Source organism: Apis florea, unplaced genomic scaffold (genome assembly GCF_048593485.1).
Source record: "Apis florea isolate Af1SG1 unplaced genomic scaffold, ASM4859348v1 contig_2411_pilon, whole genome shotgun sequence".
Lineage (NCBI taxonomy): Eukaryota > Metazoa > Arthropoda > Insecta > Hymenoptera > Apidae > Apis > Apis florea.
Genome location: NW_028256580.1, coordinates 2,034,954 through 2,059,861, shown reverse-complemented (window position 1 = coordinate 2,059,861; position 24,908 = coordinate 2,034,954). Strand labels below are relative to the sequence as shown.

General features: G+C 26.4%; 7 protein-coding genes and 2 long non-coding RNA genes across 14 annotated transcripts; 5 read left to right on the top strand and 4 right to left on the bottom strand.

Moving 5' to 3' along the window:
- Positions 1-54: 54 nt before the first annotated feature.
- Positions 55-5,955, top strand: Marf (Mitochondrial assembly regulatory factor). Its single transcript, XM_086905186.1, has 13 exons — positions 55-197; positions 1,284-1,570; positions 1,668-1,794; positions 1,900-2,293; positions 2,375-2,482; positions 2,832-2,852; positions 3,161-3,314; positions 3,394-3,532; positions 3,620-3,935; positions 4,008-4,301; positions 4,378-4,545; positions 4,624-4,820; positions 4,931-5,955. Exons 2-13 carry the CDS (start codon positions 1,393-1,395, stop codon positions 5,133-5,135), a joined length of 2,301 nt encoding a protein of 766 aa, XP_086761312.1. The 5' UTR covers positions 55-197; positions 1,284-1,392; the 3' UTR covers positions 5,136-5,955.
- Positions 5,956-6,017: 62 nt separating this feature from the next.
- Positions 6,018-6,826, top strand: Coa8 (Cytochrome c oxidase assembly factor 8). Of its 2 annotated transcripts, none has more exons than XM_086905194.1 (3): positions 6,018-6,161; positions 6,239-6,433; positions 6,512-6,826. In XM_086905194.1, the coding sequence occupies exons 1-3, from the start codon at positions 6,096-6,098 to the stop codon at positions 6,710-6,712; spliced, it is 462 nt and encodes a 153-aa protein (XP_086761320.1). In that variant the 5' UTR covers positions 6,018-6,095; the 3' UTR covers positions 6,713-6,826. The 2 variants fall into 2 exon arrangements, with proteins under 2 accessions (XP_086761320.1, XP_003691812.3); XM_003691764.4 differs by having other exon boundaries at positions 6,021-6,161; positions 6,236-6,433.
- A 12-nt stretch (positions 6,827-6,838) lies between these two features.
- Positions 6,839-9,898, bottom strand: LOC105734917 (uncharacterized). The gene is made up of 8 exons (XM_086905187.1): positions 9,648-9,898; positions 9,369-9,564; positions 8,643-9,304; positions 8,286-8,525; positions 8,058-8,158; positions 7,739-7,952; positions 7,432-7,659; positions 6,839-7,319 (listed from the first exon to the last, which is right to left on the bottom strand). The coding sequence occupies exons 1-8, from the start codon at positions 9,753-9,755 to the stop codon at positions 6,933-6,935; spliced, it is 2,136 nt and encodes a 711-aa protein (XP_086761313.1). The 5' UTR covers positions 9,756-9,898; the 3' UTR covers positions 6,839-6,932.
- LOC147658030 (uncharacterized) lies at positions 9,862-11,213 on the top strand. The gene is made up of 3 exons (XM_086905191.1): positions 9,862-10,231; positions 10,314-10,524; positions 10,600-11,213. Exons 1-3 carry the CDS (start codon positions 10,093-10,095, stop codon positions 11,168-11,170), a joined length of 921 nt encoding a protein of 306 aa, XP_086761317.1. The 5' UTR covers positions 9,862-10,092; the 3' UTR covers positions 11,171-11,213.
- Positions 11,214-11,507: 294 nt separating this feature from the next.
- LOC100866372 (protein claret segregational) lies at positions 11,508-14,446 on the bottom strand. 4 transcript variants are annotated; one of them, XM_086905188.1, is made up of 6 exons: positions 14,215-14,444; positions 14,041-14,152; positions 12,919-13,910; positions 12,545-12,842; positions 12,192-12,466; positions 11,508-12,116 (listed from the first exon to the last, which is right to left on the bottom strand). In XM_086905188.1, exons 3-6 carry the CDS (start codon positions 13,908-13,910, stop codon positions 11,696-11,698), a joined length of 1,986 nt encoding a protein of 661 aa, XP_086761314.1. In that variant the 5' UTR covers positions 14,041-14,152; positions 14,215-14,444; the 3' UTR covers positions 11,508-11,695. The 4 variants fall into 4 exon arrangements, with proteins under 4 accessions (XP_086761314.1, XP_012339482.1, XP_086761315.1 ...); XM_012484028.3 differs by lacking the exon at positions 14,041-14,152 and having other exon boundaries at positions 14,215-14,446; XM_086905189.1 differs by having other exon boundaries at positions 14,041-14,414.
- Positions 14,447-14,877: 431 nt separating this feature from the next.
- On the top strand, positions 14,878-16,004 carry LOC100866486 (translocon-associated protein subunit gamma). Its single transcript, XM_012484031.2, has 4 exons — positions 14,878-15,183; positions 15,359-15,486; positions 15,602-15,693; positions 15,785-16,004. Exons 1-4 carry the CDS (start codon positions 15,054-15,056, stop codon positions 15,981-15,983), a joined length of 549 nt encoding a protein of 182 aa, XP_012339485.1. The 5' UTR covers positions 14,878-15,053; the 3' UTR covers positions 15,984-16,004.
- Positions 16,005-16,087: 83 nt separating this feature from the next.
- Positions 16,088-18,600, bottom strand: LOC116414036 (uncharacterized). The gene is made up of 2 exons (XR_004224479.2): positions 18,464-18,600; positions 16,088-18,382 (listed from the first exon to the last, which is right to left on the bottom strand). It is a non-coding gene; the product is annotated as an uncharacterized LOC116414036 (long non-coding RNA).
- On the top strand, positions 18,521-24,901 carry TpnCI (troponin C type I). Of its 2 annotated transcripts, none has more exons than XM_086905192.1 (6): positions 18,521-19,104; positions 20,512-20,542; positions 22,246-22,389; positions 22,545-22,664; positions 23,441-23,572; positions 24,450-24,901. In XM_086905192.1, the coding sequence occupies exons 1-6, from the start codon at positions 19,081-19,083 to the stop codon at positions 24,476-24,478; spliced, it is 480 nt and encodes a 159-aa protein (XP_086761318.1). In that variant the 5' UTR covers positions 18,521-19,080; the 3' UTR covers positions 24,479-24,901. The 2 variants fall into 2 exon arrangements, with proteins under 2 accessions (XP_086761318.1, XP_086761319.1); XM_086905193.1 differs by having other exon boundaries at positions 18,560-19,083.
- LOC147658029 (uncharacterized) lies at positions 23,784-24,281 on the bottom strand. Its single transcript, XR_015291309.1, has 2 exons — positions 24,145-24,281; positions 23,784-24,067 (listed from the first exon to the last, which is right to left on the bottom strand). It is a non-coding gene; the product is annotated as an uncharacterized LOC147658029 (long non-coding RNA).
- Positions 24,902-24,908: the final 7 nt, after the last annotated feature.

Sequence of the window (24,908 nt, the reverse complement as noted above, 5' to 3'; positions counted from 1 at the left end):
ATTTATTGAATGTCACGTGTTCGTTCTCTTCTAATCAGTTCATATGTGAATCTATTTTAATGTAATATATTGCGATCTATTCACTAATTTGTTGGATATTTGTAATCTCGAAATGTTATTTGTTGTTTTATATATATACACTATCAAATTCACATTCAACTAGAAATATGATATTAAAAAGATTGTAACTACCAACGGTAAGATAATCATTTATTAGACTAAATGAAACTTCATTCTAGGTTAGATTCCGGCGAATAATCAAAATTATATTTTTACTTTTTATATTAAAAAACTTTATTTTTCTTAAATGCAAGTATTCGAATAACAAATATTTAACATTTATTGTTTCATTAATATATATAGTAATGTGTGTTGTTATTTTATAAATGAAATACGAAGACGTAAAAAGATCTGTTGCAATCCCTTTTTGTGTGGGATATCTATATAAAATTGGAATAATTTATAAATATCACAATTGATAAATAACAATTTAAATAGCTCGTTCAATACGAAAACAAATTATTTTATGTGTACAATTATTTAGATATTGAGATATAGAAAAATCAATTAGTCTTATTGCTTTGAATATTTTATAAAATATATAAATTTTGCTGTATACTTATATAAATTCAATATAAAACACTTATTATATGATGATAAATTGTTTTAGAACATTTGGACTAACGGAGACTTGAAACTTATATCTCATTTATATTGCAAAGGACATTTCAATGACTAAAGATAAAAAGGTTTTATTACCTTATTATATTAACATATTTTATAGTGCTTATATGATAGAGTTTATATAGTTCATATAATTAATTATGACAGAGATAGATATGCATAAAAAATATATATATGTGTGTGTGTATGTGTATATTTATGTATTTTATGCATAATTTTAGGATTTAAAATATGAATTTTTTTATTATTAGAAGCTTATAAATTTTAATATCAAAATATGTAGTATTTTGATGTGTTTTGATGTACTATATTGTTTTTTATATATTAAATTTGTTTAAAAAATTTTTTTGCAATATAAGTTATTATTTTATTTTATTTTATTATATGTTATAATTTTAATAGCTAAATAAAAGATAATGATGCTTAATATATATGTTAATAATATATGTTTCTATATATGTATATGTATATATGTTCATTTAATTTCTTTATCTTATTTGATTCTATATAATTATATATAAAATGTATATTTATAATCTTGTGTTAAATAGAAATTTTTCTTAGAAGATATTTAATTATTGCTTTTTTTATGATTTCAGTTGATCCTGCATGCTGTGCACTACATCATCGTCCTGCCTAAAATATTGCACTGTACTTTTTCTTATTTTGCCAAACATTATATATATATAATAAATTAAATAACAAATTATGGCTGCCTACATCAATCGTACAATTTCCATGATTGGAGGAGACAGCCACTTAAGATCAACAGATATACGAATTGATAATTCTCCTCTTCAGATTTTTGTTAAAGCCAAGAAAAAGATCAATGACATATTTATGGAAATAGAAGATTATGTGCAGGACACTATAGAATTTATGAAATGTAAGTAATTAAAATATTATAATTTAAATATATAATATAAAAATTAAGTTATATATAATATTAAACTTTTTTATTATTTTTATTATTATTTTTATAGCATTGCAAACTGAACGTAACATTGTTACTGTAGAAGAAGCTCAAAGAATTGAAAGCTATGTTGCTAAGGTCCATGCAATTAGAGATGTACTTAAGAGGGATCACATGAAAGTTGCATTTTTTGGAAGGTATATAATTAGAATTTATATTACACAATATGAAATACAATATGAAAGATAGTTAAAAAAATATATTTTAAATATATTAATATTATATTTTTATAAATATTACAGAACTAGTAATGGAAAAAGTACAGTTATTAATGCAATGTTACGTGATAAAATCTTACCAAGTGGCATAGGACATACTACAAATTGTTTCTTACAAGTTGAAGGTTCAGATAATAGTGAATCTTATTTAATCACAGAAGGATCTACTGAAAAACAACCTGTTCAATCAGTTGGTCAATTAGGCCATGCTCTTTGTAAAGAAAAGTTATGTGAAAGTCATTTAGTAAGAATATTTTGGCCAAAAGAAAAATGTTTATTATTAAGAGATGATGTAGTATTTGTTGATAGCCCTGGAGTAGATGTAACACCAAATCTGGATGAATGGATTGATAAACATTGTTTGGATGCAGATGTTTTTGTTTTAGTGGCCAATGCAGAATCTACTTTAATGGTGACTGTAAGTAATTAAAATATTCATTTTTATGATATTTTATATTTTCATTTTAAATTGAATGTATTTATAATGATATAATTATAGGAAAAAAATTTCTTCCATAAAGTGTCTACAAAATTATCTAAACCAAATATTTTCATCTTAAATAATAGATGGGATGCATCTGCTTCAGAACCAGAATTTTTTGAACAGGTACATGTTTTTGATTGTTATGTAGATAATATTATATAAATATAATTTTAATAATAAGATAACATATAAATAAAATAATCAAAAAGATATATTTAATTATTTATTGTTAAGAACAAATTCGTATAATTCTGAATAGAAAAATTCTGAATTTTTTTTATTAAAGCTGGTACTACATATTAAGGTTATTGTTTCTAATTGTCTATGATTATATAATTAATTTAATATTAGTGTATTTAAAAATATATATATATGTATGTATATATGAAGCAGAAATTTACTAATAATAAATAGCATTATGCAGTGGCAGCTTTATTTCAATAATTTACATAATATCCGCTTTATCTCTTAGCTGGTCAAAGAGCAAAAAGAAGTAAGTTATTCTATTTTTTAAATTTTATTATCTATAAAATTTATTTAATGCAAGATTACTTCAATGTATAAATAAAATTAATTATGCACTATGTAATGTAAATGATATGCATAAATTTTATAGCATGAAAAATATTTATTAAAATTAAATTGATTGATTGTTTTAATATAATTTTTTCTTTAATGATGCAAATTTTATGCTTATAATATTTAATAGAAATTTCAATACACGCTTCTTGCTTTTCACAGTTACAATATTTTACAATTTATTATGTAACTTATGTTTATTTACAATTTACTTTTGTGTAGGTAAGGGCACAACACCAAGAACGGGCCGTCGATTTCTTGTCGAAAGAATTAAAAGTTTATACGCCTAAAGATGCCGAAGAAAGAGTTTTTTTTATATCGGCAAAAGAAACTCTTCAAGCTCGTATGCAAGAACAACGTGGACAACCTGCACATAGTAAGATATTTCAATTCTTTATTTATAAATAATTGTAATTTGAATTGTTTATTTTTAATATATACAAATCGCTTTGTAGATGGTGCACTAGCAGAAGGATTTCAAAATCGTTATTTCGAATTTCAAGATTTCGAACGAAAGTTTGAAGAATGTATTTCAAAATCTGCTGTAAAAACGAAATTTGAACAACATTCTCAACGTGGAAAACATATCGCTACGTAAATAATTTAACATTTATTTAATGTTTAAATATTGCTTTTCAATATATAAAATAAAATAAAATATATAAAATAATTCTTTTTTAGAGAAATACGACAAACTCTGGATGAAATATTAGAAAGAGCACAAAAAATGAAAAATGAACAATTACATATTAAAAAAAATGTTCATGATAAATTAAATTATACAGAACAACAGTTAATGTTACTAACTCAAGAAATGAAGGACAAAATTCATCATATAGTAGAAGATGTTGAGCAAAGAGTATCTAAAGCTCTTAGTGAAGAAATTCGTAGATTAGCAGTACTTGTTGATGAATTCAGTGTTCCATTTCATACTGATCCAGTAGTTTTAAATGTATATAAACGAGAACTTCATACACATGTAGAAAATGGTTTAGGTACTATTATTTTTAAATTTATTCATTATATTTTTATTCTATGAAAAATTTAATTTTATAAATTTATATATGGTTCCAATTTAAGAGCAAGACTCAGCACTGCATTGGCATTGAATATTGAAACTTCTCAAAGAGAAATGACAGAACGAATGGCAAGTTTATTGCCAGATAATAAAAGACAAATGTCATTAAACATTTTACCAAGACGAGAACCATTTGAAATTTTGTACAGATTAAATTGTGACAATTTATGCGCAGATTTCCACGAAGATTTAGAGTTTCGATTCTCTTGGGGAATTACAGCCATAATTAATAGATTCGCGGGAAGACAAGGAAAAAAGTTACCAATCGCTAATTATCCACAAGAAGTAAGATTATTTATGTAATAACAAAATATTTTTGTAATAATAAAATTATTATTCAATTAATATTTTTTATTTGAAGATGCCACCTGCAATTATGTCTCCTGCAGAAAGTATTGATTCTATAAAATTTATGACAAATACTTCAAACTATCAATCAAGATCGGATGATTGGTCATTAGCTACTAAAATTGCAATAGCATCTATAACATCTCAGGGTACTATGGGTGGACTTATAGTAGCTGGATTTGTAAGTATATTACGTAAGTTTAAATAATTGTATTATGAAACAGAATAATTTTATTTTATCAAAATTAATTTTTTTAAGATGTTGAAAACAATTGGTTGGAGACTTGTTGCTGTAACCGGTGCTATATACGGTGCTTTATATCTTTACGAACGATTAACATGGACTAATAAAGCAAAAGAACGTGAATTTAAACGTCAATATGTATCGCATGCTACAAAGAAATTAAAACTAATAGTAGATCTCACATCTGCAAATTGCAGTCATCAAGTACAACAGTGAGTTTTAATTTTATTTTAAGTTACATAAATATGACTTTTTTTTTTCTTTGTTTTTAGAAAATTAATTTTAATGTTATATACATATATATATATAAATATAATTTCAGAGAATTGTCCAGCACTTTTGCACGTTTGTGCCATTTAGTAGACGAAGCAACATCTGAAATGGATATTGAGTTAAAAAATATTGCGAGTACAATACGAATATTAGAAGAAGCAACTAGTAGTGCTAAAGTTTTACGAAATAAGGCTAATTATTTAACAAATGAGCTCGATTTGTTCGATGCAGCATATTTGAAATCTTTAAATTAAATATTAAATTTTTAAGACAATTAAATACAAATAATACTAAATATCGATATGAAGAACATCATTGTTTCAGAAAATACTTATGTATGCTGTGATTATTAATACGATTTATGATGTTGTCAATATTCATCTAAGAAACATACATACTTGGATGTTTTTTGAAACAATTTCTATGCAGAGCTGGAAAAGAAGTATTCGCAGATCTGATTGGTTATTTCCAAGTAGATTTATTATAACTGTAAAAGTAGGAATATTGATAATGTTACATTTTTAAATAAGATTATATAACATTATGTGATGGTGAGCGAGCGAGCATTATATTTTCCTTGTTCTTTTACCATTTGTTAACTTTTTTTTCAGTTCTGCTTAGTATTTATGCATATAAAAGGAATGTTTTTACAAAAAAAAACCTCTAGTCTTAAATACAGGCAATCTTTTCATTTTTTCTAAATTTGTTTTAAATTTTTATCGTATTTTTTATAATTTAAAATAGAAAAAAATAATTTCATTCTAGCAAGATGAGCACAAAAGTATATTCTTAATATTCAATACATTTTCAATGAATTTCTGAATTTTTTTTTCTAAATGATTTATTGTCAAATTAATCATGTTAAAAAAAAATTATTTTTTGTGAACAAAAAGCCAGTATTTTAAAAATATCATTAAAGTAAAATATAAATAATTGATTTATATTCAAATCTATTACAGAAATAATTGAATCTTATTTATATAGAGATGAAATAATGGAATTATTAGATTTATTAGATTATATTTATAAAGAGCTTATGTTATATATAAATAAAAGATTGTTGAATAAGGATTATATTTGTATTTTTCGATTTTTTCACGCATTATGTTAATATGATTTTAAAGTAAGATTATGTAATAGTAAGATTATTGAGTGAAAACGAAACGCATAATTGATATAAATATAACCTCGTAAAACATGTATGAACTTCTAAAATGACTCGAATGTATAATTATATCAAACCAAAATATAGTAACAATATATTTCGATTGTTTAGCGCTGTAAGTTTTTTTTTCAATGTGACATTTAAATTATTGTATATCTTATTCTCATTCGTTATTTTTATTTTACTTAGAAGATATCTTCTAACCTAAAAAGTCCAGCACAAGTTGACTTAATTGGACCGCCCGATCCAGTTTCAAATTTAAGACCTATTATTTTTGCAAAATCTGAAAATGAGAGCAGATTAGAAAAGAAATTTAGAGAAGCCAGAGAAGATACGCAAATTTGGAATCAAAATTTTTGGCGGAAACACAATAACAATTTCATTGAGGTATAACATTATTTTATACAATTAATATGAAATGTTAATTGAAAATATTTCAAATTTTATTTATTAATCATGTTATAGGAACGCAGACAATTTCAAGAAACTCTTAAAGCTCAAGGAAAAACATTGATCACAGCAGATGATATGTCAATATTTTATAAAGAATTTTTAGATAAAAATTGGCGCATGCATTTAAATTATAACATTGCTTGGTATAAGAGAAATATTAAATTATTGTTCCTTGAGATTAGAGTAAGAATATCTAAATTAAAATTTAGATAATTAACAATGTTGATTCAACATCGTATATTGTACATATTTACAATATAAAGTCTATATTTATGCTTTATATGTAAGTTGTCAAAAATAGAATATATATATTATGAAATATATAAATACTATCAAGTATTTATTTATATATAATTATATTGAATATTTTAAAAACTTTCAACATAATTACAACTAAATTTAATTGTGTGTATACTACATTAACTATTTATTTTTAAATAATTTTCATATTATTGTAACACATTTGATTTCTTAAACATCCTATTTCATGTTCTTTTCTTTCAATAATCAATTGCATATATCTGTGCTGTTTTCTTTCACAAATAAGCTTTTTTTGATATTCTTTTACATTTTGATGTAGCTTTTGATAAGCACATTTTGCAATAGCAATTGCTTTCTGTTTTTCTTTTTTCAAATAATCTATTTCAGCTGTAAGTTTTTTACATTGATCACATTGGGATAAAATGCTTAATTTACTATCAGTCTGATCTAATGTTATTTGCAAAGATTCATTCTTTTGTTTTTCTTTATGTAATTCATCTTTAAGTTCATTAAATTCAGAAGCAACTTGTTGAACTATCTCTTCACTATCATGCAATAACTAACAAAAATAAATATTTTTTTAATATAATATTACTAATTTAAATTTAAACTATATAACTAAATTTTAACTTTAAAATTAAACTAATTTATCTTTGTCATAAAAATATTACCTTTTTCTGTTTTGAGATTGTTTTATTTTGATCATCTATCATTTTTTCTTTTATTCTCAATTCAGACAAATGATTTTCTTTTCTAGTTTCTAATTCCTGTTTTAAACAATCACAAGTCTGTCTTTCTTCACATAAACAATGTTGCAAATGTTTTATTTTCTCTTCCATTTCTTTAAAAGTACAATTATTTGAGTGCAATACTGTTTTTATCTCTGATAATTCAATATCCTATTAATATAAATTAAATCATAATTTAATATAAAATCATAATTTAATTTTTTATATTTGATTTTTTCTTTATATTTACTTTTTGAGATAATTTTTTATCTTTCTCATGTATGTTATTTTGTTGTTTATTACATATACCAGTTACTTTACATATCCTTCTTTTCTGTATGTTTATTATATTTGTGAGTTCTAAAATCATATTTATGAATTCTGCTCTCTCTTTATTTAAAGCATTTTCCTTTTCTTTGACTGCACATTTCATCTTGTTCACTTCTTCTTCAACCTCCTCACACCTTGTATGATTGAAGCATGCATTTAGTATCTAAAGTGATTCTTAGATTATATTTTAAAGAAATAAGAATTTATATTTAATTTTACATTAAATATTGTAAAATTACTTTTTAGATTCGTCTTCTGAGAAAGATTTCAATTTATTCATTAAAATGTCACGTTCTTGCAATAAATCATTATTTTTATGTGTAATTTCAATAATCTGTTGCTGTAAATATAAAAATAATTATTTTATAAAATACTTTTATTTCACATATGCATATGCATATACATATACACACATACACACACACACATATATATATACATATATAAATACGATCTGTAGTACATACTTGTAATTTTGTGATCTCATTCAATAATTCAGTTTTGTCTTCTTTATCTGAATCTATTTGAATTTTTGTTTGTTTCACTAAATCCATTGCAATTTTTCTTTGTTCTTCAGCCGTTTGTAATGCATCTTTTAAGCAAGCTGCTCTTTGTTCACTATCTTCTTTTAAACAATTTATATTGCAAGTCAGAGATTTTAATTTTTTTTCAAGTTCTTCAGTTTGTTTTTTTTCATTTAACAAGTCCTACATTTTTATAATAAAAATATTATTATATAATAATTATATAATAAAATATAATATAATAATAAAGTACATTTATATAAATTTAAATAAACAAAAAATAATTATTATAAATAAAACCTTTTGAATTCTCTCAAAAATTTTTTTGTCTTTTGCACAAATATCTATAGTATTATTAATTTCTTCTAATTCATTTACAGAATTCTTATTCATTTCTTCTTCTTCTATTATTTCAGTTTGCATATTTGTGTTTAAAGTTATAGAATTATTTTTTGTAAGAACAGTTTGTTCACCTTTTTCTTCAAATGTATCAATTATTTCATCTTGTACTTTATAAATCTGTGGAGTTATTTGATCAGATTTGTTTTCTTTCTCTAACTCAATCAACTCTTTATGTGGAATTATTTTATTAAATTTATTTTTTTTCTCTAATTCGATTAACTCAGGTTTTTCTAGCTCAATCAACTTAGGTTTCTCTACTTCAACCAACATAGGTTTCTCTACTTCAACCAACTTAGGTTTCTCTACTTCAACCAACTTAGGTTTCTCTACTTCAACCAACTTAGGTTTCTCTACTTCAACCAACTTAGGTTTCTCTACTTCAACCAACTTAGGTTTCTCTACTTCAACCAACTTAGGTTTCTCTACTTCAACCAACTTAGGTTTCTCTATTTCAACCAACTTAGGTTTCTCTACTTCTTTCAATTCTTTAGTAATTATATTTTTTATTTTATCATTTATAGTATTTTTTATTTGATCATCTTTATCTTCATCTTTAAAATCTAATAAATAATTTCATATTAATAATATTCTACTAGTTTTTTTAGACCAATGACATTGATATACCTTCAATTGATGAAGTATTTTTATAAAAATGTAACTTTCTGCGTGTTTTACATTTTTCTGAAGTGCATACTATCCTTTTTTTACGAGTGTCATATGTACATTCAGCAGCATAATTGAGAGTATTTAATTTCTCTTTCATATATAAAATTTTTTGAGCACAGTAACAACATTTGCCAAAATAATTGGGTATAGCACACTACACATATATATATAGTTTTTTTATCATTATATTTATATTTCTTATAATTATTATTTATTTTTATAACAATTATTATTTACTTTTTTACATGTTGTATACACTTTATATTCTTCTTCCATTTTTTGTAGTTCAGAAATAATGATGAGCTGTCTATTGAGAGTATCAAGTCGCGTTGAAATATTGTGCATCCCAAATTTTAATTAATATTTTAGAAATAATTGTCATAATAATTTATTTCTTTTATGTAGATTCTAAATTACTGACATTTAAATAAATGATATAGTATATGATAGATATGAAATTGTTGAGCATCCATTTTGCATAGATTGTCTTCTTTTTTATTTATGTGATCTCTCAATTTATTATTGATGTACATTTACAAAATTTATTTTGAGCCGATATTACAACACTTTTTCGAGTAGCAACGAATTAGACAAAAGTAACGCACACAATGCAAAATAATGGTAGTAGACAATCATCTACTAACAAAAAAAGTAGATATTCTTAAGTACTATTATTTGTGCAATGTATTGTCGTTACTTAAAGTTATTTAAGCAAAAAAGATCGCATTATATATCGTGGAATATTTTGTTTCTCTGGGGATTTGGATTATGGATAGCTCTGTGTACAAGTAATATGTATAATTCAATTATAATAGAACAAGGTAAATGTTTTTTAAAGTAAATTTATTATTAATAAATAGAATAATGATTTTAATTAAACGTTAATTTATTTGTAAAATTCAGATCTTGGAATTACATATAATACTTCAATAAAGGCAAAGAATATAGAAGATATCGTAAATATTACAAAAACAAATTATAATTTTTGTAACATGATATTAATATTAAAAATTATGCTTCAATATATTTATATCTTTGTATCTGTATCTTTTATACTATTTTTCATATATTCACATGGATATTTTAAAAAAGTGATAAATAAATGGAAAAATATGTAAGTAAAATTTTCTTAATATAAAATATTAATATGAATAACAATTACATTTTTAATTTAAATTGATTTTCACAGGATGTGCAGCAGTTCAATTATTCCTTATTTTGAAACTTTCTTAAAAAGTCGTAAAAAAAATGTTTTTAATAAAAATGACTCTGCTCTGTTAGAATTTAGAAGAAAATTTATGACAAATTCTGAAATCAATCAGAATACATTCTATTTTCAAACAAATTTAAGTTATGATGGTGAAGAAGATAAATTGAACTTGGAAAAAAATAAAAATATATTGGATAAAGATATAAATATTGTTCAAAATGAAATTATTTTTAATACTTATACATTATTGCTTTTCAACAATTGTGAACTTAATCAATACTTCAATAATCAACAATTAAAAAGTTATTTATCAATGAAGCATTTCATATGTCAAGATTCACAGTTTATAAAAAGTAATTTGAAAAATTTAAATAATTATAAAAGAAATGATAATTGTTTATCAAAAAAAGTTATACAAAGAGGCATTGTTAGCTCTTCGCCAGAATTTCAAAATTTTTTAGCAAATTTAAAGAAATCTCAATTTTTTTATCCATGCCTATTAGAAGTATCTACAAGTTACATAATCCATATAAAATCAATACATAAATAATTATTTTACGTGCCTCATTTTAAATAAAATATTTCTATTTGTATTTGAACGTTTTTATTTTTAAACTTTTAAAATTTTAATATATTATAAAAATATCCTCTTTACTGTAATTTAATTTTATATTTTTTTTAGCACAGTATAACACTTATATATTTTCAAATAGTGAACAAATCATTTATTTAGAATTTTAATATAGTATAATTAATATTTTTAACAATTATTTTGCATAAAAAGTGTATAAAAATACACAATATTTCGAAAATTATCTTATTATATAAAATTTAAGAATTAAAATTAAAAGGATTGAATTTAATTAAAAAGAAAAAAAAACAGAATATATGTATGTAACATCATTATAAGATTATATTTTATATGAAATTATTTACAGTTTTTTTGGTATAATTTTAAAAAAAAGAATGAGATGATACAAAAGGCTAATCTTTGAATATTTAAAATAGTTTAAATATAGCTAAAAGCTATCATCTTGTTGTTTTTAAAAACAAAAATATTATGTCCTGGAAAATTTTATGTAGTATTTTGTAAAACTGTTCGCGTTCTTTTTGCGTTACCTGTTTTACAACTGTTTACATTGCTAGCAAATCTTAATGAATTCAATGTTTCATTATAACATTCGTCTAAAGGAGATATATTCAATAGCATTAAAGTCTTTGAATTACCACCTAGAGATGGCATTAATAAATGAGTGAGTTTGGAATTTCTATATGGAATGTGTTCCTGCTTTTTCAAAAGAGCAAGAATAACATTGCCCAAATTTGCCAGTGATTTATTTATATTTTTCGTTTCTGCTAATCGTATCGATTCTTCACCTTTTAATCTTTCAGATCCTGCTAAATCAACTAAGTTTAGGTTTCCTATCGAAACCTCCTCTTTTGTCTTATGCATTCCAATTAGTTTTATTCTTGCTACTGAATGAGATCTTGATGATCTAAAATATTAAATTTTGCAATTATAAATCTATTTTTTTTTATTTATAAGATATTAAAAAAAAAAATAAATATACCGTTCATTCGATTGAGTAGCTGCAACTGCTCTATTACGTTGTGCTGTTAAAAGACATTCATGTAATTCTTCAGGGCTATGAATTTCCTCTATTTTAAGATTACTGACATACAAATCATGTCCCTTACTATCGGCCATTCGAATTTCATGTGTTTTTGATTGAGAATCAAGTAAATCAACAATATGTTCATTATAAATTTCAAGAAAACTAGCTTCTATTCGATATTCCCAGCCAAGTAACTGAAATTCTTTCATTTCTTCAAATATATGTCGTACCTGAATCAATAAAAAAATTTTTTTTTGCAAATAAAATATATATATATATATATATATATATCAACAAAGAATATATACCGTTCTAGGAATCATGCCTTCTTTTTCAATGCCTGGTAAACCTTCCATTGTGTATGTTTTACCAGAACCAGTCTGACCATATGCAAATACACAAACATTATACCCTTCTAGGGCAGATTGAACTAACAAAGCTAATTCTTCGAAAATATCTTTTTGACAAGCTGTTGAAGGGAAAACTTTATCAAAAGTAAATTCTTGTCGGGTTCCTCTTAGCTTTCCACTACAACTAATTGCATCAGAACCATCAAATTTTCCTACTTCAATAGTACATTCATCTATAAAGTTCATAATACACATCCTATGGATAATAGATATTTATTATAAAATGTATTGTATTTAAAAATTAAATATTTGATTATGTACATAATACATACGGTTTTCCAAACTCATTTGGAGTTCTAGGACGGACTCTACAAAATACTCTTATATTTCCTTTCATTTCTTGTATTGCATTATGCAAAATTCTACGATCTTTGTCCATTGTATGAACCAAGGATTGCAAATCATTTTTGTCTGTAGTCAATTTTTCATTAATCTTTTTTTCAGCTTCCAAGTTTGTTTCTAAATCTTTTATTAAAAATTCATGTTTTAGAAGTAATGTTTCTTGAGAAATACATTTCTCTTTAAACTCTTCCAGCATTTTTGAAGCATTTTTAAATGATTCTTCTGTATTTTTTAAACATTTTTTTAAATTTTCTTTTTCTTCTTGCATTTTATTTATTTCTAGTTTTAATTCATTAAGTTCATTATTTAATGTCTTATTTAAATTTTCATATTCTTCTGCTTTTATTTTATATGCATTTTCATTTGTCTTTAATATATTCAATTGTTCTTGAATTTCATTATATTTTGATAAAGTTTCTTTATATTTCTGTCGTATACTAGACAGTTCGTCACTAGTATGAGCCAATCGACCCTTTAAGTCCCACTTTGAAGGCTTAGTTGTAGTATTATTCTGTATTTTTTTATTTGTAGTATCTTGACTAGATTTGCTAATAGTATTACTTGTTAATGTAGTGCCAGTTCGTTGCATAACTTTTGGCTTAATAGGAGGCTTAGTAAAAGGTTTTTTAGTTTCTCCATGTACAATAGGAGCATTAGCTGGTCTTTTCATAGCTCTAGTAGTAATGGAAGACATAGTTTTTGATCTACTTAAAATTTGTTTTGTTGGAGGTTTATTTTCATTTCTACATTTTGCAGCGATATTTATTGTACTTTTAGTTTTTTTTAAATTATCAGAAACATGATTAGAGCTTGCATCAGGCAAATCATTTTGGTATTTTGACATTTTTTGATTTGTTTTTATATTATCTGTACTTACTATTTTTGATAAATTAAATTTTGGCTTTGGTAAACGTGACTCCATCTATGTAGAATTATTAGAGATAAAGATTAATATAATAATAATAATAAAAATATATTGCATGCATTTAAAAAATTTAACTAAAAACCTATATATTTATAAATATATAAAATCACAATTTGTAATGTATTACTTAATTATTATCAAATTTATTCCTCTTCATGCATTCTTAAATCAATGATTTCATAAATCTTTAAATTGATTAAAAAATTACTTTCAATAATGAATTATTTATTTATCTACAACTAAAATACATTGTTCGTGATCAGAAATTTATGTACGAACGATATAATTATCTAAAACAAACCTCGTATACCAAAATAATACAATCAAATCCCTCGTAGTCACACGTTTATAAATTATTCATTTATTGTTAAATTACCCAATAATTTTAAAACAATATGTTTATTCAACACACAAATGCATATTTTCTGTTATATTCGTGTCACAAATTTAAATTAAATATAATTTTTAGGAAAACTTAAAATATACACATAGAATGCTTTGTACAACATTCAAAGAGCGGTTAAATAATATCCGCTGCAGTATTTGAACTTGAATTTGCTTGAAGATAGCCAATCAGAAAATTACTAATATGAGAACCAATCATTTGATAGTATATAAAAGATACAACCAATGACAATATTTAAAACTAAAAATATAAATTATAAAATAATAATTATAAAACATTTTATTTTTATTAATTTCTTTCATATTATATTCAATATATTGTATAAAAAAAAAATTATTAAAATAAATAATTTTATAAATAATATAAATAAATGAATGTTTCGATTGAATATATTCTTCTAAGCAATTTCTAAGTGATTTTTTTTAAGATAAATTTTAATCAGAATATTAAATATCATTAAAATATTCAAAAAATGAAATTTTTTGAAAAATAATAGATTGCTTTATAATCGAATGAAAATGTGACGAAAAGTTTAAGGAACATTTCTTTGAATAGCAGAATTTATACTTTATCAAAATGACGTTTCTATGGACACGTTGTCACAAATCTCCACACAATCTGTTTGTGAGCATGCGCACTGTACACTAAAGATTAACAAGATTTTCTATTCGCGCGAAAGTAGTGACAATTGGTTTGGAACGAATTGAAATCTCTTGAGAAGATAATTTAAAAAAATGTCAGGAAAATCAAAAGCATTTACAAAAGAAGAAGAACTTCTTCTTCAAGATTTCTCAAGAAATGTATCAACAAAATCTTCAGCTTTATTTTATGGCAATGCTTTTATTGTTTCGGCAATTCCCATCTGTGAGTATATATTCTTTACAAGTTTATAAATATTATTTATATCATTATTCCATAAATGGTATATGAATTTTATTATGAATTCCATATATGTTTATATTATATAGTTTTATTAAATAAAATAATTATATGGAAACTGTAATTTTTTTTTAAGATAACCTCTATTTTTATGTTACAGGGCTTTTTTGGAGAATCCATTTGATCGATATCTATGCCAATTTAATATCCTTTGTTTTAGTCACATTAGCGAGTACCTATACTCTTGCTCTTGCATACAAAAATACGAAATTCGTGTTAAAACATAAGGTATTGTAAACTATTAATAACTATTAATTATTAATAAAACATTTCATTAACATAGTTATGTTAAAAAAAGTATTCATATTTTTACATTTATTTTAAATAATTATATATTTTTTAGATTGCAGTAAAAAGAGAAGATGCAGTGACAAAGGAAATGAGCAGAAAATTATCAGAAGATAAAAAAATGAGTAAAAAGGAAAAGGATGAAAGGTAAAAAATTATTAAACACAAAGAATAATATTAGATATATATACATATATGTATATATTTCAAATTTAATGTAAAATAATTAAATTTTCAGAATTTTATGGAAAAAAAATGAAGTAGCTGATTATGAAGCAACAACATTTTCAATTTTTTACAATAATGCCTTATTTTTAGCTCTTGTAATTGTATGTTCTTTCTATATTCTGAAGACATTTACACCAGCTGTAAATTATATACTTTCTGTTGGTGCAATGAGTGCATTGCTAGCACTATTATCGACTGGATCTCAATAAAATATATGTTGTGGAAATATATATATGGAATGCATAATGGTAATTATTTAAAACCATCGATACATGTGTGATTCTGCAATTGTTTTCATGAGTGAATGAATAAATTTAATAAAATCGTTTTTAATTATAGTAATTTCACTATTTTACATTGAATTTACACTGATTTGAGACAAAATCATTAAATGTTTTTTTTATATAATTTAGATTGTAATTTCAACAGGAATAATATAATAACTTAATGTCACAATTTTATCATATTAATAATATCAATAATATTAAAATTATGCATATTTTATATTTAGATATGAAAATGATTAATAATATCAAATTTCCCAAAAAATACAACGAAGAAGATCAAACGCTTATGGAAAGAATTTCATGATTGAAAATTATTATTACGTGGATCGACAATATTTGTATTACAACAGTTCGAGTTATAATTTACCGTCGTTTGCGGCAACTGAATATTTTCGTTCGAATTAATTAAACTGATTCTATTACTGATGACGAATTATAACGGATCGCAGATTGTAATCCATTATATGCAGTCCAACACGGCCATTCTAATGCTTTATTTGCTTGTTTAACTTGGACACATGCCAACGTATAACCCGTCGAAAGAAAATCTCTCGCCAAATTGTATATTCTATTCTTATGCAGAAGTGAAAATGCAAACATTCATTTATATCATACTATGCTATTATCATTTGCATTTTGTTGCATTAGAGTTGTTATATTTTGTATAATATAATTCGTAACTTAAATTATATAATATTTGTTGAAATATAATATTTAAAATCCTTATGTCTTAGGAATGAAAGATTTATAAATTTATGTTTATTAGAGCATTTAGTATGTGTATATTACGGAATAATTTTGCAAGGCTGTTATAACGTGAGAAACTCATATTGGCGCAATTGTAGCTATGCATTTGGCAAAAACATATCAGTTTCCTTGTTTGATTTATGTCGCCACGTGATATTCGCGTAATTTTCACAATATTCTTTGAATAAACTGCGATTCGATTATTACATAGGAAACATTAGAAAATTAGAGCCTACCAAAACTTAAAATTCTTCAACAGCTAGATTAAACATTCGACAATTGCTCTGTTCAATAATAAATAATAGTTTACAAGATTTAATGCAACATATTACTCAGTTGCATATATTTTGGATCTTCTCCAAATCTCGAACTACATTCTCCAGATAACTCTTTGATTCTTGCGTGAGTCGGATTATCCAATCCTTATTATTCGGTAACGATTATTATCAGTAACAATCATCTTATTAAATATTTTATTACAAATCGTGACCAACGTTTGTCATTATTGATGGAATCTTTCGAGAAAAGATATAAAGTCTTGGGTTTTAACGCGCAACCAGTTTTCTACTTCTTCGTTCGATTCGCGTTTTAGCATTTAACAGACGAATCGGTCAATGTTATGCGATTTTATGTGCTGCTGGATTTCTATTCAAAATAATTACATCATGCACCCAGAAAACTAACCGTTCGATTTGAATATAATATGCGATCAAAATTTGAAATCTATGCAGTTACAAAGAAATTGAGCAGCGTTTTAACATGAATATAAGAAATTTTGTAATCACTTTATAATTCGCGATTAATTCAAACCTATTCACAATCTTAGAATTATAGTGTTAAACATTCAAGCACGAGTGATTCACGAATTTTTTAAATTTTGAAATTTTTTCACGATCATCATTTTGAACGATCGAAATTTCAATCGTCATCTTCCTATTAATCGAAGCAACGCAACAATACATACAATATGCTGTACTACAACATTTTATACTTGTAACAAGATCTTGTCTCGATTCCAAACCATGAGTTCCACATGAATTTTTATGCCTCCGTCGTTCTTCCGTGGCTTACGCAAATCGCAAAATTTTCATTCTCTATTTTCGTACCGATGCAGCAATATCGTTCTCGTCTTCTTAAAAAGACGTATATGCGCATAGTCGTCTCAATGAACAAGACTCGAGTGAATATGTTGCTCCAGCGGACGTCTAAAATTAAAAAGGAATCCATTCCGTCACATTTCTCCGCCGCCTTCCTCTGCTGCTCTGTAATTTCAATCCTAAATTATTTACAACGGTACACTTTCATCGTAAAAAAAAAAAAAAAAAAAATTCTCGCTCCCCTTTTATAACCCGTTTACAACAACAACGGCTCTCAGCAAAGGCGACGAAAAATTTTTATCCTCTTCCTTATTCCTTCCAGATCAATTAAAGCAATTTATAATATCACACAAGTCTTCGAAACTCTCGCCAATTCCGTAAATTTACATGGACGAATTAATTTAATCTCCAAAATTATTCGAAACGATCTATTCCAATCGATCTATATAACCTCCAAAATTATTCTGTCCAAGATCGCTGGAATAGGAAAAGGAACGTGATAATTCGCATGCATACGAGCATCACAATCGGTACGATTGCGATAAGAATTGATTTAACTTTAAAAAGATAAAGATGGGAGAAAGAGCTGGCTGGAACGTCGAGAAACGAAAAGACGGCCCTGATTTTCGAGCCTCGCGGCACCGTCTGCATCCCAGAAATAGCGCAAGCGCCTTTCCAAAAGCTTTAAGGCCCGTGAACAAGCGTGTAGAAGGAGCTCACGATTGGCTGGAGGTTGCGGGGTGCGGTCCGGCATCGCTACGCAACCGCTATATCCTCGTTTTCGAATATTACCGCGACGATGGCCGTTCCTCGTGACAGTGTTCGACAGACAGCAACCATACCATCTACCAGTTCTAGACCACGTAGAGAACAATTTCTCTTTTCGTCGCGAGTACAACAATCCATCCAGTTCGCGATTTTTCCACGACGATCCTTCTCGTCCTCCGTGGTCTCGAGATTTGTCCAGCCGAAAGTGTTTCTTAAAAATCTTCTCATCTCTTCAATAAATAAATTAGCTTGTTGATAATAAAAAAGAAAGAGAAAGAGAGAGAAATAGAGAGAGACAGACAGACACACAGACAGAGAGAGAAAGAGAGAGAAAGAGAGAGTAAAAGATAAAAAAAACGTAAAAAAAAAAAAAAAAGTATAAAAGTAAAAAAGAGAATCGCGCCACCATGGTATGTTCTATTGATGATATCGTAAGTCGTCGCCCTGGTAAACATACACGTTTTCCTCTTGTACATTCTCTCTATATTTATTTATTGTATTTTTTTTCTTTTCTTTCTTGGTTTAATTCATCACTGTGCCTCGCCTTATCTCTGTGGTTTTTCTTCACTCTTCACTCTTCACTATTGTCTTGTAATCGTGTCGGACGAATTGGAATTTCGAATTATTTTATTTGATCGAGGGAATATATATATATATATATATATATACTTCGTTGTTCTGGTGTTAGAAGATAGATATAAATTATTGAAAATAATTAAATATGATAAAAAAATTAATTTCTTTTTTTTATATATATATATATGTGTTTGTGTGTGTGTGTGTGTGTGTGTCGATTACTCGTATTATTTTTATTTTTTATATTTCGTTAACGTAAGAATTCACAAATAGTTTCAATTTTAAAAGAAAATGTTCTCTTCCGTGTGGAGAAAAGATTTTTTTTTTTTTTTTGTGTGTCTTTCGTAAGTTGGAAGAGAAAAGTATTCGACGCACGCACCTCATTCGTCTCATTTGCAGTATTAAGCGATCGATCATCCATTATGCTTCAGGAGTTAAGTTAATAATGGTTTGAAACACCAATTCCTCCGCTTCCGCTGCACCCACTATTTTCTTATTTTTTTTTTTTTTCTTTATTCTTTTTTCTCTTCTTTCGTATAATATCTTTTCTCGCCTGTTTCTGACTTTTGTTTTAGTATTTTTTTTTTTCTTTATCTGTCTAAACAGTAACAATGATCTAACAACGATTAAAATCGGGGATTAAAATTGGTCCAGAGATGCGAGGTCGTGGAAACGTGATTGTTTCTTACATGGCGAATTTTCTCGGTCCTTCCTTCTTCGTGTTGATTTATTCATTAAAATAAAATCGAATCAAGTGTGTGTGTATATATATATATATGTATATATATAAATACATGGATATTTATCGTATTGTACGATGCGAGGAAAATTAAGTAAGAAAAATAAAATTGAATGAAACGAATGAAATCAACAAGGAAGAAGGAACGCGGCCCGATGTCCGACTATTCACGATCATTTCTACTGTGTTCAATCATCGTGAAAAAAAATTCAAGATTACTTTTTTCTTTTCCGCTTAAATTCAACTGTAAGACGAAAGGAGTAATATTCCTTGATTGGAAAAAAAAAAAATGCACGAATTTTCTAAAAAAAAAAAAAAAAAAAGAATCATTTAGTTAACCATGCACGTCCACTTCGAAATCTTTTCGACTTCAAATTTAATTTTAATCAAGTAACGGAATGTTTCTTCGTCTCACAATGTCTCACAAACACGATCGATAATTATTAAGAACGATTCACAATTAGAATTTTCTTTCTCTTTTCCGATGTCAGAGATATCAAATTTCATCTTTCTCTGTTCGCAGGCCGACGAACTTCCCCCTGAACAAATTGCTGGTACGTATCAAAATATTAAAAAAAAAAAAAAAAAAAAAAAAAATTGACTCTTAAACGGTCGATCAATTTTAACCATTCGCGATCGTTTTATGTGAGCGTATTAAACATCGAATGCCACCATTTTGTAAGAAAAAGTAAAAAAAAAAAAAAAAAAAAAAAAATCGTATCATCGAAGAAAATTCGAAAATAAAAGCTTGCACGTATCGCCGATCGTCATCGGTCACGATACGACCGCTCGGCGCACCATTCTTGGTATTTCAATCGCGTCGAAATCGTATCGTGTTTACTGGACACGGCGCGCTAAATTTAATCGGGAGGCCCGATGTTCCTTCGCCACGTTTCCCTTTCGCCCGTTTCCTGCCCGACCCTTCTGCCGGCGAACAAGGGGGCTCGTTCAATCGTTCCGGAAGATCCCGCGCCGATGTAACCGAACCGTCTATCTTTAGGTACACACCCTGTTCATCGTTTTATGTCGGAAGCCAACTACGTCTCGTGTCCCGGAGGAAATCGGCCTCGGCTCGTATGCCAACTCTAGAACAAAGAAACTCTGTATTTACGGGAACCGTGTAATTTCGTTGTTTATCGAGCAGCTCAGCGACAGCGAGAGAGAGAGAGAGAGAGAGAGAGAGAGAAACATCGTGTAGGAGGGAAATTTCCAAAATTATTAGAATTTTCATTAAAAACGAGACGATTCTTGATGAAAATATTGCTCCTAAGTTAATTGGTCAAGTTTGGAATTATTTTTGGTACGAGTCAGTTTTGGATCAATCGGATTGTTCCCGAAAATTGTTCGTGTTTCTTGATCTTTGAACTTGATTTTTTTTACACCTCGTGTTCCTTTTTTAAAGACTTTATACATTACGAATTTTACTTCTGTTAAAATAACTTGTCACTATAGAGGAATCTGCGATTTCGATTTTTGTTCAAGCTTTAAAAAGGAGGGGGGGGGGGGAGGAAAGAAAAAAATGAAAACAGAACAACGAATAAACAGGTCAGATAAGTTATCTAGACGCCACGTTCCTAGAGTTTATTTATGCTTCAATTCGATCGGGGGCAGCCAGTATAGGCTGCCTATGTATAGCTACAGAACCGCCTTAGTATGATGAGAAGGTATCGCGTGACGATTCGATCAGAGGGAATCGGATTGGTAAAAATAGAGGAAAGAAATTTCTAATGGAATCAAAAAATAGAAGCTTGTAACCGTCCCTCTGGTTCTAAAAAAATGAAACGAAAAATGAATTCGAAGTATAATAACGCGACAAAGACATTTCGTCTTCTAGTAATAAATGTAGTGTATAGATTTTTTTAATTTTTCATTGAGCTTAATATTCAGCTGTCGATTATTAAAAACATTTTTTTCTTTTGATTAATTAAAAAAAATCACTTGTCTTCTGTATAATGAAAATATTTTTTAAAAAAAAAAAAAAGGCTACTAGAAGGCTACAATAAAAAACAAACCATCGCATAAATTAGTTTTACACCGGCCAGTCGACAACGATAAATAAACGTTCTAACTAGCATGAACGATGGTGCATCAAGCCAAATAAGCTTTGAGCCAGAATTGCGAGCGAAAGGGCATTAACATCGGTTTCTAAATTCGTAACTTTCGTAGACAGCTTTCAACGCGATAAAATATCACTTAAGATTAGTCATATTTCTCTTAAAAAAATTTCTATCTTTATTGTTCATTTTTTATTTTCCAGTCCTTCGCAAAGCATTCGACAGCTTTGACAGGGAGAAGAGTGGTAGCATTCCCACCGATATGGTGGCTGATATTCTCAGATTGATGGGTCAACCTTTTAATAAAAAGATTCTCGACGAATTAATTGAAGAAGTCGATGCCGATAGTAAGTAATTCAAATCCAATATTGATCAAATGTTATTATGATATCTAAAATTATAATTATTATGATAACTTAAGATAGATATTATAATTGGTATGGTAAAAATAAAAGAGTAAACTAATAAATTTCTGAATGAAATTTTACTTCTTTCTTCATAGAATCTGGACGTCTCGAGTTTGAAGAGTTCGTTACGTTGGCAGCGAAATTCATTGTTGAAGAAGATGCAGAAGCATTAGAGAAAGAACTTCGAGAAGCTTTCAGACTCTACGATAAAGAAGGTAATTTATATGTTTACCTGTATAATTTTCATTTATAATGTAACCTTATTTTATAATTTTATCTTATTTTTCTTTTCATTATCTTGCATTTTTTTTATATTGTTATATTGTTCTAATTTGTTTTATATTTTATATGGAGAAAATATAAAAATGTAGCAAAAAAATGAAAGATTAAGTTTATCATGCTTTACTGTTTGAACCAAAGAAATTTTTGTTGACATAATCTTTCTATTTCAATGTTATTTTTGTTTTTTCTATTATTTTTTCAACTTAATTTTGACATTAATTTTTTTATAATATTTATTTATTTATTTTTTTTTTTTATTAAAATATTAACAACAGATAAACCATTAAACTCACTATAATCATTTGCGATTTTTGATAAATTAGGGATTGAAATAGTAGACAGAATAACAGAAAAATGGCGCGAAATAAGAATAAAAAAGATATATTAAACGGCCGAGAATAGCCAATTCTCCGAAATTTGTGCTGCGTAAAAACAGTATCGGTCTTCGTTTCGTTTCATGGGAATGAAAGCCGACCGAATTTGAGAAGACTTATGCCTCCGGGAATACGGCCAAGAAATGGGCTCGTTTCGTCATCGAAGTCTCCATGAATTACGATCGAGCCAAAGACTTTTAAATGTACATATATTAATGCGACTATTCGTTTAAGATTTTATCCTCTTCATTAATAGATAATGATAAATCATCTTTTTCAATTTTATTATTGAAATACATCGTTGATACTTAAACAGAATACTTAATTCGTTATAGGAAATGGTTATATCCCGACTACATGCTTACGTGAGATCCTTAGGGAATTGGACGATCAATTAACAGATGAAGAACTGGATATCATGATTGAGGAAATCGATTCTGATGGATCTGGTACTGTTGATTTTGATGGTAAGAAAAAATATAATAAATTGATAAATATTTTTAAGGTCGAATTGAATTTATTTAATTTGATAGGTTATATTTATCGATTCGAAACTATTCTTATTGTAATCGATATTATGAAAGTATCTTTAATTATTACTATTTCAATTCATTGTTGATAAATGTATTCATAGAAATATAGTTAGTAGTCAATTAAATAATAGTAGAGCATTCGTTGTTATATTGAAAAAGTTGCACGTGTTGTCTATTGTATATGTTTCCTCAACAATATACATTGATTAACGAAGTTTATTTACATATGTATGTACATTATTGAATCGAAATTATCATATTTAATTTATCATTATATATTCAATACCACTATTTATGTATTCACTTAAAAGATTAACATAATGTTTTAAAATTTCGAAAATTTCTATTTATCAAATATTTTTTATTTCGATAATCCATTTTTTCTTCTTATTAAATATTTTTTTTATCTTCTATCTAATATGAAAGTTACTAAAATAGAATTTGCGTAAGATTATTCAATATATTCAATGCTTAGAATAATCTAATTTCATGTAAGATCACTCAACTTTTTAAATTTTCTAATGATTGCGAATTGTAATATATTTTTATCCTCGTATATCCACTCCAACTTTAATATAGACATCCTGGCATCTTCTTAGAACAACAAACAAAATACATTGCGTATCAACAATAATCTATCTTTGTATAACATTGCCAATAGTCGCAAATAAAAATGTCTCAAATATGTTCATGGACATATATAAGAGATGATTATAATTGTTTGTTTTTGATTGAATCAATTACAAACTATATATTAATATTTTTCTGATATATATATATATATTTGAGCAATTAAAATGTTTTGTTTCAGAATTCATGGAAATGATGACCGGAGAATAAATATTCTTACATGTTGATGATTCGTTATGATTCAAAGACAATATAAGTGCGACGATTACATTCAACTCTCAAACTAATTATTTGCGTGTCTTTAAAAAAAAAAAAACAAAAAAAGTTGCAATGCAAAAAAGAACGGTGCCTAAAAATGTGCAAAGGTTGTCTTCCAACGTTATGACGCGTCTTCGTTTGTTGGCCATATCTCGGGACGATTTAAAATGTATGGCTTCAGTGTCATAGAAATGCGTCTACAGATTTTTCTTCTATTTTAACGAGTACTTTAATTTAATTTTTTCGTACGCAAGTTGTGATTATTGTGTATTGTAAACGTAATAAAAATCACGAGTTCCAATACATTTGCATCGCGCCTATTAAGTTTTTCATGGACAGTATTTATTTGTTGTTAATAAAACACTATTAAAAAGATATATGT

Excerpts from the sequence above, each read along its gene's own strand:
- Marf (XM_086905186.1), top strand. The coding sequence starts at position 1,393 with ATGGCTGCCTACATCAATCGTACAATTTCCATGATTGGAGGAGACAGC. Across the intron at positions 2,294-2,374 it reads AATCTACTTTAATGGTGACT|GAAAAAAATTTCTTCCATAA; the intron begins GTAAGTAATTAA and ends ATATAATTATAG. Across the intron at positions 3,315-3,393 it reads ACGTGGACAACCTGCACATA|ATGGTGCACTAGCAGAAGGA; the intron begins GTAAGATATTTC and ends ATCGCTTTGTAG.
- Coa8 (XM_003691764.4), top strand. The coding sequence starts at position 6,096 with ATGACTCGAATGTATAATTATATCAAACCAAAATATAGTAACAATATA. Across the intron at positions 6,162-6,235 it reads TATTTCGATTGTTTAGCGCT|AAGATATCTTCTAACCTAAA; the intron begins GTAAGTTTTTTT and ends TATTTTACTTAG. Across the intron at positions 6,434-6,511 it reads ACAATAACAATTTCATTGAG|GAACGCAGACAATTTCAAGA; the intron begins GTATAACATTAT and ends ATCATGTTATAG.
- LOC105734917 (XM_086905187.1), bottom strand. The coding sequence starts at position 9,755 with ATGCACAATATTTCAACGCGACTTGATACTCTCAATAGACAGCTCATC. Across the intron at positions 9,565-9,647 it reads TGTATACAACATGTAAAAAA|TGTGCTATACCCAATTATTT; the intron begins GTAAATAATAAT and ends ATATATGTGTAG. Across the intron at positions 7,660-7,738 it reads ATAAAAAATTATCTCAAAAA|GATATTGAATTATCAGAGAT; the intron begins GTAAATATAAAG and ends TTATATTAATAG.
- LOC147658030 (XM_086905191.1), top strand. The coding sequence starts at position 10,093 with ATGTATTGTCGTTACTTAAAGTTATTTAAGCAAAAAAGATCGCATTAT. Across the intron at positions 10,232-10,313 it reads TTCAATTATAATAGAACAAG|ATCTTGGAATTACATATAAT; the intron begins GTAAATGTTTTT and ends TGTAAAATTCAG. Across the intron at positions 10,525-10,599 it reads ATAAATAAATGGAAAAATAT|GATGTGCAGCAGTTCAATTA; the intron begins GTAAGTAAAATT and ends TGATTTTCACAG.
- LOC100866372 (XM_012484028.3), bottom strand. The coding sequence starts at position 13,910 with ATGGAGTCACGTTTACCAAAGCCAAAATTTAATTTATCAAAAATAGTA. Across the intron at positions 12,843-12,918 it reads CCAAATGAGTTTGGAAAACC|GATGTGTATTATGAACTTTA; the intron begins GTATGTATTATG and ends TATTATCCATAG. Across the intron at positions 12,117-12,191 it reads GCTACTCAATCGAATGAACG|ATCATCAAGATCTCATTCAG; the intron begins GTATATTTATTT and ends TTAATATTTTAG.
- LOC100866486 (XM_012484031.2), top strand. The coding sequence starts at position 15,054 with ATGTCAGGAAAATCAAAAGCATTTACAAAAGAAGAAGAACTTCTTCTT. Across the intron at positions 15,184-15,358 it reads TGTTTCGGCAATTCCCATCT|GGCTTTTTTGGAGAATCCAT; the intron begins GTGAGTATATAT and ends TTTATGTTACAG. Across the intron at positions 15,694-15,784 it reads AAAAAGGAAAAGGATGAAAG|AATTTTATGGAAAAAAAATG; the intron begins GTAAAAAATTAT and ends TTAAATTTTCAG.
- TpnCI (XM_086905192.1), top strand. The coding sequence starts at position 19,081 with ATGGTATGTTCTATTGATGATATC. Across the intron at positions 22,665-23,440 it reads CAGACTCTACGATAAAGAAG|GAAATGGTTATATCCCGACT; the intron begins GTAATTTATATG and ends AATTCGTTATAG. Across the intron at positions 23,573-24,449 it reads TGGTACTGTTGATTTTGATG|AATTCATGGAAATGATGACC; the intron begins GTAAGAAAAAAT and ends GTTTTGTTTCAG.